The 17,265-nt window shown below is 38.1% G+C and overlaps 1 protein-coding gene across 1 annotated transcript in view; it reads left to right on the plus strand.

Moving 5' to 3' along the window:
* CRIM1 (cysteine rich transmembrane BMP regulator 1) overlaps window positions 1–13,494 on the plus strand; it is a 182,115-nt gene extending 168,621 nt beyond the window's left edge. The window contains exons 13-17 of the mRNA XM_084285163.1: window positions 677–898; window positions 5,234–5,428; window positions 6,221–6,340; window positions 7,637–7,824; window positions 10,599–13,494. Coding sequence (XP_084141289.1) covers window positions 677–898; window positions 5,234–5,428; window positions 6,221–6,340; window positions 7,637–7,824; window positions 10,599–10,775 — 902 coding nt within the window. The 3' untranslated portion in view covers window positions 10,776–13,494. The remainder of the gene's footprint in view (window positions 1–676; window positions 899–5,233; window positions 5,429–6,220; window positions 6,341–7,636; window positions 7,825–10,598) is intronic.
* The last annotated feature ends 3,771 nt before the right edge of the window (window positions 13,495–17,265 follow it).

Raw genomic sequence — 17,265 nt, forward strand, 5'->3', positions numbered from 1 at the left:
TTCGCTGGCTACATGAGAAGCTTAGTCTCCTATCTTGCATAGTTAGATTGAGAACCCTTATGAATCTTTTTTTCTTCTTTCTTGCATGTTCTCTGCACCTACAGTCATATTTCTTGATTTATAATGTCTGTTAAAATACAGATTAATTGGAGAAATAGCCCCCCATCTGAGTGCATGAGAATTAAAGCACACCCATTGGCATTAAGATGAAGCCTGGTCAAGCTCCATCTGTTTCTCCACAGCTTATAATCAGCTCCTATATGTCTGCTGAAGATGACATCAGCATAACAGCTTTTGACTTTGCATCATTCAAGGCCTTGAACTGACATGGCACATCTGTGATTCAAGTTTTAGATTTGAAATGTAATTTTAAATTACAATTAAGTAATTTTAAATTACTCTCTAATTTAAGGGTGAATTCCTGTATGCCATTCAGTTTAGAACATTTAAAGTCCCTTTCTGAGAGGTTGCTCCCGATATGATGATAACTTTGCCCTCCCCCCCCTTTTTTTTTTAGTAAACTCAATAAAGGTCTACATCAACTTTATTCTAGACCTTAGCATGAGAAGTGCAGAGAATGAATAGGCATGCATGTGAAGATTGAACCCTATGTAGAAGAAATATCAGAGAAGTTAGTTACTGCAAGTTAAATAACTTAATCTGTTTATATTTACAGATGAGCCTCTTCAACCCTCTTCATCAAGCAATGAGAGCATGCCCAGTTACTGCAAAAATGATGAAGGAGATATCTTTTTGACAGCTGAGTCCTGGAAGCCCAACGTCTGCACTAGCTGCATTTGCATGGATGGTGTGATTAGATGCTACTCTGAGTCTTGCCCACCAGTATCCTGTGAGAGACCTGTTTTGAGAAAGGGACAGTGTTGTCCTTACTGTATTGGTGAGCAAATAAAAATAGTTGATCACTTGCTATACCCTTCTTGGGAATAAGAAAGAAGATTTATTTCTGAATTGAAATTCCACCTATTTTGGCAGTTTGTGCCTTCTTTTGAACTGAAAAGTATAAAATCTACATAGGGAGCTTTGAGGATCATTACTTGCAGTTTTGAGGTGCACATGCAGGAAGATAAAAACATAATTCACATACAAATGAGAGAAAATCCTCATGAAAAATTAGTTGGTAATTTTATCTTACTGCATGACAACATTACACAAAAAGTATTTAATTTAAAGGAATATCTACCAGATAACATATATATTATACAAGATATTCAATACCATTATTAAAAGATTAATTATAACTGCATAAAATGATAAGCTGAAGCATTATGAAATGTCACAGAATGCAGAAGTGTTAAGGCATTGAAATTGAATGTCTTGTTTTTTTCTCTATCTTATTAAAGAGAGTTATATAAGAGGCAAAAACAAATATTTAAGAAAAAATAAGGGAAATAAGATTTTGAAATACTAAAAATGTGTAAAAAAATATAGGGGCCACACACTGGTTTTGAATTAGAAGTTGAAGTAAATGGTAGATGCTGTAGATGGTGAAAATAGCCAGGCATTTTTTAAGCTAGCATAGTTTGAAATTACTGATTACTTTTTCGTTGTATTTTGAATAAGAGTATTTATTTACAGATGACTTTTAAGTGTTATTGCAGTAAGTACAGTGGCTGTAGAATGGAAGGATGAAAGGTGCCAATAGAGAAGAATTCTATAATGAACTTTCTGAAATTAAATTTCTGTAGCGTTGCTGGAAAGCATTCAGAATTTACCATAGCCTACATTTCCAATAGTAATGGGGGTGGAAAAGCGGATAATAATTCAGTAAAGAAGTATATCTTAAAATTAATGGGCTGTGAGTTTTGTTAATGGAACATGTGACCCAACTTGGCCATCTATTAACAATACAATTCTTCATTAGAAAGGTGTCAGAAAGGTGGTGAAGTTCTTTCAGATATGTACCATTGATACAGCTCTCAAAATCTTTAATTTGCTGCAGCAAAATATATATATATATATATATTTATTTATTTTTTTTTTTAAATATATATATATATCTTTAACAATAGGTAATGCAATTCTATAGCATATGTAAGGACTTCCATCAGAGAAATGCTTGGAAAAGATGGGAAGTATCAACATTTCAGTTGCCCATGCAACCCTGCTTGGATTCCTGATGAAGGCATTTTGAGGAGAAAGCATTATTTTACCCTATAACTACTCTTTTCATTATGGCTTGCATACAAAAGTGGGAGGATTTAAAATTCCTTTGACAACTGACTCTCTGCAGGCTTTCCTTCCAGATATAGACTTTGCAACCATAATGCTCATTTTAATCCAGAATATGTTTTAATATAGAAAGGTATAGAGTGTATACAAGTGTGTGGCAATGAAACCAGTAGTCAGAACGTGAGCCTTAGTACTGTTTCTCACTGTTCTGCTCATCATTTCTTGAAGCACTTCTTGGTAGATATTCTTCCTTTCTCTTTTCATTAGTAGCTGATCAAGTATTAAGTAGGCAAACTATAGTAACAGGCCTTCATTTTTTGGAATTTCAGATTGATGTTGGCTTTAGCACTGTGTTTTGTTTTTCTTCTTTTGGGGTCCAGATCTTGTTTATGTCAAACTAGTTAGTATAGATTTAAATTCAAAATCATGCAGGCCTTGGATGCTTTGTTGCTTTTCTGAATCCTCAAATTCCTCCTGTATGTTCAACATTCTTCTTTCTTGTGCAAAGGAAGATTAATTTGGAAAGATAACCTTTTACTTTAGAAAGGATAAAGGGATATCCATTTGATTAAAGAGAAGATTAGTCTTATGCAGAAAACAGCACTGACTGTGTGCTTACCAGATGTGTTTGATTTCCTACTGAAGTTAGAGGAAATTTGAAAAGACAGGTAGAGCTTTGCTGTCTTTTGAACTGCATTTTTGTATGTGGGTTTCTTACAGTTTTTCTCCTTTGTTTTCATTGTCCTTGAGCACCTGCTGGTGGTCTAGCCTGTGTTAGAGATAAATCCTGTGTAGTGATAAACCCTCATAGAGGTGGACACCAAGCAGGAGAGATGCACAAGATAATGCTTTCTTAGGAATTAAAGGACTTTCCTTTCAAGGTTCACAGGTGCAATACTGTTGCTCTGAGTTTATCTTTGTTCATTTTTCTAAAAAAAAAGCACTGACTGTATGTATTAAATTGTCATGCATTCTTTATAAACTCACCAAAACCTGACCAACTCAGAGGACTTTTCCAGCCATCGAGGCTGCTGACTTGAAGAAGTCACACAGGAAACGCTCAGCTTTAGTTCTGCATACATAGTAGGAAGTAGAGGACTGCTCAGGCTGTGCTCCTCACCCTCATCCCAGCCTACATTCTAACCTACACAGGTCTCCACTGGTTGAGACCCATACTTAAACCCATGGAAGCCACTGGATGCCTGTACCAAGGCCCTCTGGAACAGTTAAGATGTTTGGATACTTTCATTAGTATTTTCTCAGTACTACTCTTCTTACTGATCTACTTTTGCATTTGAATTTACTGTGTTACGATCTGTGACACTGGTCTGCTGACTGCTAACCTTGTTATTCTGGATGTCAGTGTCTTATGTTGTCACTAATTAAAATATGTAACGATGGCCAAAATGTTTAATAAGGCTTTATATTTATATTTGGGAGGTAATTCTGGCTGACCTATTTATATAGACAATCTGTATGAACATTAAACTTATATCAGCACTTCTCTGAGAGCTTAATAAGTTATTTTGTGATTTAGTTCTGCTATCTCATGCATCTGCTTAATCTGCAAATTCAATATCATCACCATATCTCTTCTTCATAATTTCTGCATCTGGCAGAAAAAGACAGAAGCTAGGATGAAAATGAGGTGCTGTTTGTCTTTTGGGGGTTCTGCTGTGCATTGTGAGGCTTTTGTTTTTCGTTTGCTTTGCTGTTGTCTTTTGGGGTTTTCTGATAATGTATAAAATGCTGTAGCAGCAAAAAAAAATGTCCGAGGCTACACAGTTCATGACTGTCTTCTCGGTGAAACAGAAGATACACTGTAGACCACCTGAAAGACTTGCATCTTTGAGACCACCTCAAAGACCTGCTTGCTTCATCATGTCTGGGTCTCTATTACACAACATGTCAAAATCTATCTAAAAAGTCATTGGAAGGTGTCCTGGAACCTTGCTTTTTAGGATTAAAATCTCACCAATTTCCAATTTATATAATACAAACCATGAGAAAATATACTGAGTGTAATTTCTTGGGGGTTTCCATTGATGTGGTTACAGAGAATAATCAAATACACTTGTTAACTGTTTTATCATAATAAATAGTCTGAGCTCTTCTAGTTATGTCACCTGAGAGTTGCTTCAACCTCTTCAGCATCCTGCCAAGTCTTTTCTTCAAGTATTCCAGAGTTTGTCTGTCTTGAACCTTGGTAATTAGAACTGTAGGTAGCGGTTTGTTTGTTTGGTGGTTGTTGTTATTTAGATAGGATTTACTAGGAAAAGAGAAGGAAGTGTAGGAGTTGGGAGTCTTAATCAGACAACATCAACAAAAAAGTTTCTCTTAATTTTCACAGTGCTTTTGATATCATCATATCCCAGTCATCCATCTTCTAGCCTTTTGCATGAGGAAAATGAGAAGCAGCAGCTTGGGCAAATTAAGTATCACAGAATCACAGAATTTCTAGGTTGGAAGAGACCTCAAGATCATCGAGTCCAACCTCTGACCTAACGCTAGCAGTCCCCACTAAACCATATCCCTAAGCTCTACATCTAAACGTCTTTTGAAGACTTCCAGGGATGGTGACTCTACCACTTCCCTGGGCAGCGTGTTCCAATGCCTCACAACCCTTTCAGTAAAGAAGTTCTTCCTAACATCTAACCTAAAAGTCCCCTGGCTCAACCTAAGCCCATTCCCCCTCGTCCTGTCACCAGGCACGTGGGAGAACAGACCAACCCCCACGTCGCTACAGCCTCCCTTGAGGTACCTATAGAGAGCGATAAGGTCGCCCCTGAGCCTCCTCTTCTCCAGGCTGAACAAGCCCAGCTCCCTCAGCCGCTCCTCGTAGGACTTGTTCTCCAGTACTTCATAAAGAAGCAGAAATTATACTGCTTCTGAAAAATCTTTGTTGAAAAATGTGGAGAGCATCTTTTAATTTTAGCTGGGATTTCTTCATAGCTATTGCTTCACTTTTGTATTTGGGGAAAAGATCAGATCTGTGTGCAATTGGCCATCACCACACCATCACACTACTCTTCTCTTTCAACAGAAGATACAGTACCAAAGAAAGTGGTCTGCCACTTCAATGGAAAAACATATGCAGATGAGGAACGCTGGGACATTGACAGCTGCACACACTGCTACTGCCTGCAGGGTCAGACGCTCTGCTCCACTGTCAGCTGCCCACCCCTCCCTTGTGCTGAACCCATCAACGTGGAGGGAAGCTGCTGTCCCATGTGTCCAGGTAATGTGATGTGACCACCCAGATTATTGTAGTGCTGCTTTCCAGCACTGATAATCAGTTTTTTTTTAATTGGTTTTTGAACATCAGTCCATACTGAATGGTGTACAGGAGACTACAAACATTTAGACTTCAGGGAAAGCAAATGACAGATATACATATTATGCAAATGTTGAGTTTGAATTTTACTTATTCTAAGAAATACAGACTGAAAAAGTAGTTGTTTGACCTTGCTTTCTGTTGGTTTACACGTTTATGAAAATACAACAGTGATGTAGGGAAATTAATATTTTTACACCTCTGCAATTTCTGTCAGTGATTAACATTTCTGTCCATTCTAAGTCTCTCACTACCTTTCAAATATTACATTCCTAATTTATCATCTTACCTTGGTGTATATGTAATTTTCTTAGCTGTTGACACAGGGGACATAAGAATTGCAACTGCTTTTTAATGCTAGCCCTGACATATTTCTACAGGTCTTTGCCCTTAAATCTGCAGGTAACTACTACTGGCAGAACACCCAGGGAGATTCAGCAGTAGCTGAACATTAGGATAATGATTATGGCAGCAGGCATGTATTCTGTATACAGGATGAAACAGAGGAAAATTTGTAACACAAAATAACGATGTTATGTCAAATCAAAACAAAACAAAATCCCATAGTTGTAGTGAAAATTATAAAACAAATGAAAAGGTTCATAGGACAAAGCAGATGGCCAGGCATATCTTCTGAATTAAGAGCAGCACTAGAAAGTTATGAAGCCTGTGAAAGATATTTATCTGATTTCACAGAGATGTATGTACCTGAACCTACTAACATCCCTATTGAGAAGACAAATCATCGAGGAGACATTGAAGAAGTACCAAACTGGCCAACACCAAGTGAAAATGACATCATCCACATTCACAGAGGTAAGATCTAAGATAAACAGGGCTAACTCAGGTCTGTGTTTATTCCCCATGTTTTAACGCACTTTTTCAATTCTGGTACCATCTGTGTAATGCTTTGAAAAATACAGAATACTCCTTAGTGCAGTAACTGTTACATGAGTTTGTTTTGAGTTAGAATGAGTCAGTCTACTGAACTGTATTTATGCAATTTGATCTCATTATCATTACATCTTCAGCTTGGAAGAGACATCTGTGTTGGTGTGATGGAGTTCTATAAAATTAAGGATATGATAAAACGATGAAAGAGGAGTGATTCTGCAGTGTCTTTTTTATACAAAAAGTAGGAAGCAGGCTGTTACCATGCCATTTGAGTTGATAAGCCTTGATTTGGTCCATATGCCATTCTTGTATTGAAAAATAAAAACAGGAAAATGTACCACAAGTTAATATATATCACAGAAAAATGAATGGGGGAAAAAAAAAAACAAAACATTTTAGGTATAATGGCACAACTAATAATGTAAAACCATCTCTTGTTTACAACTATACTGGAATCATTATTCTGGGATAGGGGAAAACACTATGTCACAGTCTTTGTTAACTCTTTCTAATTGAAGCAATACCAAAACTTGTATTTATTTTGCTATAACCAAGGATCATCTCATAGCATACTGCTGTTTGATGGCTAGGAGGAAGGCTACACTTTTCAACAGCAACATTTCCATTTCTCATAGGCATTGGTAGCTGGTTTGCATCTATCCTGGCTGAGAACTTGTAAACGCACACTGAAAACTATGTGGGAATGCTCTATAATTACATGAAAAAACAGAGTCTAGTAGACTGCCAGTAGTCTGTTTTCACAGGCTGAGTGGTGCAAGTATTGTGATATGTTCTCAGCAAATGAGAATACATGTCTGCACTGTCTTATCAGCTTTAAAAAAAAAAATAAATCACTGTAAGGCTTCCAGCTTTTCCACAGCATAGAAACACAGCCTGATTTTTGTATGAATGGGAATTCAGTTGTGATCAGATAAAATGAAGTGAATGCAACTAAGTCGGAGTTGCTTTTTATTCCTTCTTTAGATTTCATCCAGTTTCCTCTCTTTTTGATTACTTTTTCCAGGCTAATATATTATACTAAGTACTAGCTTTCAGTTGTTCCAATTTCAGTTGTTCCAAATAAGATCACATTAAAGGAGAAAAAGTCCAAATTCATGTGAATGACAGGATTTGTGACTGGAACTTTTATAATTAGATTCCTCTTTATGGTCATGGCCTATTTATCATTACTAACAAATGCTCACGTTTTCCTTGCAGACATGAATCATCTCCAGGGAGAGTACAGAAGTGGAAGTGGACCGCACCCCAGTGAAGATGCATCAGTCAGCTCTGTTGCCTTGGTGACAATTCCAATCACGATAGCACTGTTACTGATCATTGTCCTTCTGCTCGTCAATCAGAAAAAGCAGTGGATTCCAGTGTCCTGCTACAAAGCTCCAACAAAGGTGCCATGTTCATGCCTATTTCCAGGTTCTCACCTTTCTGAAAAACAAGATTAACTCCTATATTCTGTGAGATGCAATTTAATTCACATCACTCTCTTAAATTATTTTTTCCTTATGCCTGAAACCATGTCATACCCATCAGGCTGTTAGTATTTATTTAGTCTCCTGAAGGATTATTTTCACTGTCAAATGAAAAGCAGTAATTTGTTGCACTACACAGTAATGAGTGGTCACTACATAGAAATAAAGTTCACCCCCCAAAAAACTACTCAAAAAAAAAAAACCCTGTGTGTGTGTGCATACATAAATGCATGCAACTCCCATCTGCAGTCAATCTCTTGAGAGAACATTTTACTTTTAAAGTGGATAAAAGTTCAGAAAGCAATTGTCCAACATCAGATATTGTGCAACTACCCAACATCAGATATTGTATGTACTAGTAGTGTTTATCACATTTTCTAATAATTGCATCATAAGGTTCTGGGATTGATATTTGAAGAGATTTGGGGGAAAAAACTAGCTACTAAGTGTTCTAAAATTATAAATTAAAAAAGGGAAGAAGCAGGAAGCTTGGAAATGAACACTGAAAAAAGCATTGTATTGTTTTGAGCAATAGTTCCATCAGCAGACAAAGGCCTCACTCTATATTCAAATTCCCTTTATAACTGTTCCCCAGTTTATCTCTCTCACACTTCATAGTTTTAATCAGACAGGCTTTGTCCATACATCTAATATATTAATATTTCTAATTTAGAACACATTTGAGAGAAGTGTCTTTCTTGAAAGCATCTTTTCTTCGGTTTCAGGTAGAAGAGTAATACAGTAGTTTTAAAAACGGATTGTCCATATTCTTCTTTCACTGCTGAGGAACATTCTTAAAAAAAAATCATTTTTGAAAAGATGGCAAATACAGTCAGACCATATAGTTGAATTCAATTTTAGTTAAACAGAAAGCATGAAAAATCAACTTTATTCCATTTCCAGTCTTTCAAGCCAAGTAAATGATGCTAGTTTCTGAGTTTAAGGAATCCATTTAAAAATTCATTTCTAACTCTAATGGATTTACTCTCAGAAAGGCTGCTCTCCACCCAAGTGTGTTATGCGACAAAGTGTCTGAAGCTGAAGTGAAAATCACAACTTATTAACTGAGGAACTATAATCAGTAATTCTACATTTGGCCGATGTTTCCACTTGTTACATCAGCATGTGAATAAAAGAAGTGATTCGCTTGACTGGAATGACACTGAGAGAAACTTTTATAAGTACTTCCTATAGGAAAATGAAGAAAAAAAAAAAAAAAAAGGAAAAAAAAAGATGAAAACTTCAATTCCTTACACTGGGCAGAAATACCCAAGTCCTCAGTCCTCAAGGAAGGATAATTTTAATGTAACGTTCACCATTTACAAAAAGTTCAATAAATTTCAAACCAATAAAGGTTTTTATTACAGTTATTTATTTATACTAGAAATACCACAGACTGAACACTGTTGTTCAGCCTATCCAATAATAACACAGTCCCACAAAGCTGTCCCTTTTTTGCCAGACATAGTATTTCAGATTTTCACTTTTTCCAGAAATAACAGAGAAATCATTAACCACTATTATGTAGCTTTTCATTTCTCTCATCCTCCCTGATGCTAATGGAATTAAATAAATTAGTTTTTTGAGCAAATATATTCCCACATTCAGTGGTTCCTAGGACTTTTCGGATTGGAGCTACATTTCTTCAGAAGGGAGCATGCTGCATTGTGCCCTTATAGCTGCATGTTCTCGTCCATAGCTGACTCTTGTCATCAGAGTTTCTTTCTGCTTTCTCAGAAAGAAAGAAAGAGAGAAAGAGAGAAGGAAAGAAAGAAGGAAATAAGGAAAGAAAGAAGGAAGGAAAGAAAGACATTTAATGTTAATCTAAAAGTAAACATATAGGTACTAAAATACGTAATAGCTAGTCTACAGAATTGGGTAATTTGTATTGAAGAGCTTTAGAAGAAGTGGTCTTTAAAGGATGATGCATAAGATACACTCGAAGACAGGTACATTGTTGAAGAGAACATACTGCTGAAGCCCAGCCTTTTCTACCAAGAATGACAGTTTTTTCCACATTTATCTGAGAGATTTTGCATTTCTGCTATACATTCTCAAATTTAGCCTAGCAATGGGAGATCTTGTCTACTGCTCCTTCATTTCACATAAAATATCCCTTTCATATTGTAAAAAGGAGGCCTCATTTTGTGTTCTTATTCCTGGTTTTGTTGTAAACTGTTTTTTCGCCTCTGAGTCAACTGGTTTCCATACAATTGTTCCTATCACAATCTCACATTTAACATGGGAGACTACCTGATTTCAGTTGCATGAATAAAAAATAAAAATAAAAAAAATCTCTCCCATTATCTTAGTGGATTTGTAAACTGGAACAAAACATTCTTGAACATGATCAGCAATAAAGACGCTGTTAAAGTCTTGGAAACAACCTCTTGCGCATCCAAGGCAACAAATTGAAGCCCTTGTGTGTTGGTAGACTGATAGATAATGGTTTAACCAGTCCATGTGGGATAAGAGAATACCAGAACTTCACTGAGAAGAAGAAAAATGGTGGTTTGTAAGAGCATGTTGGTATATTATTGTGCCAGACATAAACCTTTACCAAGCTTAGCAAGAGTCCAGGCTTTCATTCCCAATTCGATTTCCCTTTGTGTTTATGGACGACAAACATTAAGTTATGGGTTGAATACAAATATTTTTTTGACTGATTCAGTGTTCTCTTTCTGTTTTAACAGCCTTCCTGTCTAAACAATCAACTGGTATATGTGGACTGCAAGAAAGGTACCATGGTCCAGGTGGACAGTTCGCAGAGGATGCTAAGAATTGCAGACCCAGATTCAAGATACAGTGGATTTTACAGCATGCAAAAACAGAACAACCTACAGGCAGATAATTTCTATCAAACAGTTTGAAGAATTGCACCCTTACCGAGGATTTAAGAAAGAGAGAGACTAAGTCTGCTATTAAAATAAAACTAGAATTGTGCACTTGCTTAGTGGATTGTATTGGATTTGTGACTACATGTACAGCTCTAAGACCTTACTGGGATGAGCTCTGACTCCTGCAATGTGCCAGAAAAAGCATTCCCACTTTTCCTTGAGATAACTGACCAAGTGTTTTCTTAGAACCAAAGTTTTAAAACTTGTTAAGGTGTATTTGCTTGTAACATAGCTATAGAGGTTTTTTGGGAGGGGGAATCAGGGGCTAGGGGTAGGCAATAAAGTAAAAGGAAGCTTCAGAGAAGAAAAGCTGGTCATGCTTGGCTGGTGGAGAAAATGAATAAAGAATACTGCCGAGCAGCAGGATAGTGGCTTTTCTTGTTGCTCTGAAATTGCATCTGTTGCAGCAAATCCTAACCCCAAGTGAAAAAATATGAAAAGGTCTTTTTTTTTCCAGCTGTTGCTACAATAATATACTCATAGAACAGAATTTGTCACATCACAGGTGTGGTGTAGCTGCAAATATTTTTCTATATGATGAGAAGCTGCAGTAGTTAATGAAATAGCAAGGAAAAGGTTATAGCAGAAAATAAAGGGTGGGTTTATTAAGGATGTATAAAATTATACCTTGTGCTGCTTTTTGTTTTTGTTTTAGTTTTGTTTTCTTCAAAGCTGATTGGCTAGATTAGCCAGACTTTGGCAGAGTTAGCAAATGACTGAGGCCTAAGTAATTCCTGATATGAGCACTGGATCTTTTGACAGCAGTATTGAAGGAAGGAAAAGTCAAGAACACCATGCAGTTCCAGGGGCTTTTGTTTGTTTGTTTTGTCTGTTGTGGTTTTGTTTTGTTATTTTATATCAATCTCTGGTTGTTCATACAGGAGAAGGAAAAATATTTTTTGTTGGACAAAGCTCTTGCTTAAAAGAGAGTAAAAAAAGAGACTGTTTTAAGGTTGTTGTTTTTTTTTTTTTTCCTGTTGATGTTCTTATTTACTGGTATGCAGATTTAGAAACTACTTCCATGCTAGGAAGCTGCTTAATTTTAATTGTATATTACTCAAGCACCTTTTTTGAAGCTCAGAAAAAAAAGGAGATCATGCTTCTTTAAACTTTAGCATTATAGGAATATTTATGTAAATATAATTATGCTAAAAACAACAAAAAGTATTTGTATGTTTGTGTATATATATGTATATACAAATGCATGTAGGTATACATACGTATATATACATGCATGTGTATATGCACTATACATATATATACTGTATATATAAAATACTATGTATACAGTATATATTTTTTCTATTTTTTTTCTTGTTGAATGTATTTTTATCTGAGAGAGATTTTACCCAGAGCAGAAACAGATAAACAGGCATTCCATATCAGTGCTTAATCGCTTGTGAGTTTAGAAAAGACAAGAAAAGAGCATCTCATTCTACCTACAGTTTGATTTGATTTGAAAGTGTTTGTGTGCGCGTGTGTGTGTGTGCACTCTTGTGTTTGCGTGTGTACAGTACGTGCACGATTATAGCAGTAAGCGTTGCTCTTGCTACTTGCTACATTTCAGGGTGTTTCTTATTTTTCTTTTCCTGCTTAGCCTTAAAAAGGCTTTTTAATGAATGCATTGGCTAGAGACACTGATGACAATATACATGCAGCACTAATCAGCTCCATAGAATAACACCATCAGCTCCTGGATTTTCTTTTTTTTCTTTCTTTCTTTTTTTTTTCTTTTCTTTTTTTTTTTTTTTCAAACAATTGTTTGAAACAACTACTGGAATATTGTCCACATTAAGCTGGAATTTTGTTGTAGCTTGCCTCATTTATAACTCTGACTGTATAATACAATGTTAACTTTCCAAACAGGTCTTGGCACTTTTATACTAATTACCCATTTGTGCATTGCCTTTTTTCTTTTACAAATGCTTGTCATAAGAGACACAGATACCCAGTATGCTTAATGTGAAAAGAAAATGTATTTTTTGTAAAGGAACTCTCAAGTATTGTTGTAAATACTTGGTCAGAGGTTGCTGAACTTTAAAACTGAAAAAAAAAAAAACTAATTTATTATTATAATGACCTAATTTATTAATCTGAAGATTAACAATTTTTTGTTTTAGAATATCAAAAAGGTGTTCTAGCTGTTTGCATCAAAGAAAAAAATAGGTGTATCATTAAGGGTCAACATTTTTTCTGCTTATATAACTTCAGTTTCCAACCACCAATAAGAAAAAATGTAGTCTCCCCAGTGTTTTATACTCAATCTGATATTGAAACAGAGATGTTTCTGTCCAGTTACTACAAAGATTTTGTCAAGACAAGACATCCATTCCTTGCATAAGAGTAAGCAGTCTTTATCCAGAAATTGTAAATGCTTGCTTTTGTTTTACAATCAAGGCCATATTCTGAAAATATTAGCAGGATATAGGACATGGTGTAAAATGTTTTTTATTATTATTATTTTATTATTATTATTTTAAAGATATGATTTATCCTATGTGCTGTATCCATTACACTCTTTTACTTTGGTTCCTGTTGTGCTCTTGTAAGAGAAATGCAGATATAATTTTCTGAAAAAATAGATGCATATGTGGCACTCGGAGTGCACTGCGGTTCAGCAGATTGCTTGTTTACTTTTTTAACTGTAAGGCGGTTTCTTGTAATTTGGCTCTTGGCAGCACAATAAAAAATTTTAAACCTATTGATGTGAGTGTTCTTAAATCTTCATATTTATTTGAGACAGTTTATATCTTTATATTATGGTGAGGTGTTTTTTTCCCCTTTGAGTACAAAGTCATACGCTTGTCATGCTGAACTTATATCAGAACAGTTCAGAAAATACTGTGGGTAAAGGGCAGTTTGCGGTTACCGAATGTTCTGGGGTTTGCACTGAAGAATTTTTGCACTGGAGGGGTTCGTGGAATTCCAAATAGTTTCAGCATTCCATAAAGCACAATCCATCAAGCACACAGTTAGGCCTCTGCCCTAACATTGAATCCATCTGTTCTAGTCATACCTGTAACAGACAGCCACAGGCAATCCTACAGTGCTGTGACAAGAATCCTAATTCTTGTCCTATAGAATCATAGAATGACTGTGCTTGGAAGGGACCTTAAAGATCCTCTGGTTCTAACCTCCCTGCCATGGGCAGGGACACCTCCCACTAGATCAGGTTGCCCAAGGCCTCATCTAACCTGGCCTTGAATAATAGTGTAGTCTGCAGGACTAGGGAGGTGATTGTCCCCTTGTACTCTGCTCTGGTGAGGCTGCACCTCAAGTACTGTGTTCAGTTTTGGGCTCCTCAGTACGAGAAGGACATCAAGGCCTTCTGGAGAGTGTCCAGAGAAGGGCTACGAAGCTGGTGAGGGGTCTTGAACACAACTGCTATGAGGAGCAGCTGAGGGAACTGGGGTTGTTTAGTCTGGAGAAGAGAGGAGCTCAGGGGAGACCTTATTGCTCTCTACAACTACCTGAAAGGAAGGTGTGGGGAGCTGGGGGTCGGCCTCTTCTCGTAGATAACTCTCGTAGGACTAGAGGGAATGGCCTCAAGTTGCGCCAGGGAAGGTTCAGGTTGGAAATGAGGAGACATTTCTTCTCAGAAAGAGCAGTCAGGCATTGGGTCGGGTTGCTCAGGGAGGTGGTGGAGTGACTGTCCCTGAGGGTGTTTAAGGAAAGGTTGGACCTGGTGCTTAGGGGCATGGGTTAGTGGGTGATAGTGGTGGTAGGGGGATGGTTGGACAGATGATCTTGGAGCTCTTTTCCAACCTGAATGATTCTATGATTGGTGGAAACCTCCAGGGATGGGGGATCCACAACCGCTCTGGGCAACTTGTTCCAAAGCCTCACCACACTCTGAGTGAAGAATTTCCTCCTAACCCCACAATCTAAATCTTCCCTCTTTTAGTTTAAAACCATTTCCCCCTTGTCCTGTCATTAAAAGGTCTCAGGAATCATAATTGGCACTTCAAGGACTTCCTGGTTCACAGATTATTCATTTACTTATTAGCCTATAATGTTGTGGTTTTTTGTTCTGTTCTGTTTTTCTTCAATTAATTTGTAAGTTAATAGAACTGATGTAAAGTTCTGGTATGTATCTTTCTGAGAGAAGGAGTTTTTCAGCTTAACTACTTCCTGTGTGGAAAGAATGGCCTCCTTTTCTTTCTTTGATCCTACCCCCTTGAGGGTTTTATTTCATACCCTTTACTTTCTGCATTCAAAGAAGCAGTGGATCATCATTTACATACCACCCATTAATTTAGCGACCTGCATCTTCATTTTTTTTCTAAAAAGCCCAAGAGCTGTTCCACACTTTTTGGCCAATCTTGCCATTGTTTGTAGTTCTTACTCTACCTTTTTGATGTCAAGGCCAAAAGAACAGAAAAAAATCCTCATTGTTTAAATGTGGTACACCCTAGAACTAGCATCATATTTGCTGTTTTGATTGCTACTTGAAAATGAGTCCATGTTCTTAGAAAGCTAGCTTTAATAATCTCAAATGCCCAAGCAATAGTAGTTATTGCAAAATGATTTTGACTAGGACAGATTGTTATTTTTGGGCATTGCTTTACATTTCTATCTGCTAAATTTGCAGAAATTTCCCTTTCTAGTTAACTGTTCCAGCATTTTTGTTCCTTCCTGATATGTCTATGGAAGACTGTCACTGACAAACATTTGGGTTTTTCATGTGAACAGAACAGGAAACAACTGTATGCTAATGTGTAAAATGATGGTGCAGCCACATTTGAACACTCTAAGTAGTCCTGACCTCCTTTGCCCTACTACCAGCATCAGAAAGGATTCTATTTGGAATGCCCATACAGACTAGGGCTTGACAGGTTGAAAAAGCTGTAAATGAGCAGGATAAGACAAAGGTCTTTACCTGAATGACACAAAAATGCTTAACAGGGAATTATTTTTTTTTGTCTGCTGTGTCTCTTTTCAAACATCAGGTGGGAAGAATGAAAAACTTAAGGCTCAAAACAAAGGAAGGTTAGCAGAGAAACTTAGAATCATTGAATCATCCAGGTTGGAAAAGACCTTCAAGATCTAGCCCAACCATAGGACCTACCATGTCCTATCACCAAACCCTGTCATGTCCCCATGGCTCTTGAATACCTCCAGGGCTGGGACATCACCATGTCACTGGAGAGCCTGTTCAGATGCCTATCCTACCCTTTCTGTGAATAAATTCTTCACAAAATCCAATCTAAACCTCCCCTGGCATGACTGGAGGCTGCTTCCTCGCATCCCATCCCTTGTCACCTAGGAGAAGACACCAACACCCTCCTCTGTGCAAGCTCCTTTCAGGCAGTTCCAGAGTGTGATGAGGTCTCCTCTCAGCCTTCTCCTCTCCAGACTAAACAGCCCCAGTTCCCTCAGCTGCTCCTTCCTCACAAGTCTTGCTTTCTTCTCCCTTCACCAGCTTCACTGGTCTTCTCTGCATATGTTTGAGCCACTCAATACCCATCTGGTAGGGAGGGATCTGGAACCTGGAACTGAATACAATACATTTTGGGATACCAAAAGCTTACAGAGGAATATAAAAGTAGTAGACTTAAATAAATAAATAAATAAATAAATAAATAAATAAATAAAAGTAGTAGGCTTAAACAAAAACAAACAAACAAAAAAAACAACCCTGTGCCTCAGTTACTAGGTCCCACTGTTCCCAGTGCTCAGCCACTACTTGCTGCCTCATGAGGACCTATTGCAGCCTCAGGGCTTTCCTGTGGCTGTCTCTTTGCTTGCGCAAGTCAAAGATGCTCACTTAGTTGTGGAGAACAGGGGGTTGGCCTTTTGAAGATAACCAGCGATAGAACTAGAGGCAATGGCCTCAAGCTGCACCAGGGGAGGTTCAGATTGGAAATGAGGAGACATTTCTTCTCAGAAAGAATGGTTAAGCATTGGAATGGGTTGCCCAGGGAGGTGGTGGTGTCACCGTCCCTGGGGGTGGGGGTGTTCAAGGAAAGGCTGGACCTGGTGCTTAGGGACATAGTTTAGTGGGTGATAGTGGCAGTAGGGCAATGGTTGGACCAGATGATCTTAGAGCTCTTTTCCAACCTTAATGACTCTGTGATTCTACACAGCCAAAGCCCAACAATGAAATTACGCAGCGACTGGCCATTTTTATTTTATCACAAAATTAGGGCAGCGTCCCTTAAAACACCTCCGCTCCCGTAGACTGGCACCGGCAGGAGCCGCCACCTGCCCTGGAAGCGGATCCCTCTCCCCACACCGCCTCAGGGCAGGCCGCCAGGGGCGAAGGTCCTCGCCTGCAGCCCGGACACCGCGCCGGAGCTGACGGGCGGCCCCAGCGCCGCCCCGCGACACCGCCTCCCGCCGCCAACGCCTCGCGCGCGCCGCGCTCCGCCCCCCGCGGCCGCTGGGAGCGGCCGTTGGGCAGCCCCGTCCCGTCACGCGCCTCCTCCTCCTCCTTCCCCCTCCCGCCCCCGGAGCTGCGGGA

The sequence above is a fragment of the Netta rufina genome (genome assembly GCF_964035555.1).
Source record: "Netta rufina genome assembly, chromosome: 3".
Classification (NCBI taxonomy): domain Eukaryota; kingdom Metazoa; phylum Chordata; class Aves; order Anseriformes; family Anatidae; genus Netta; species Netta rufina.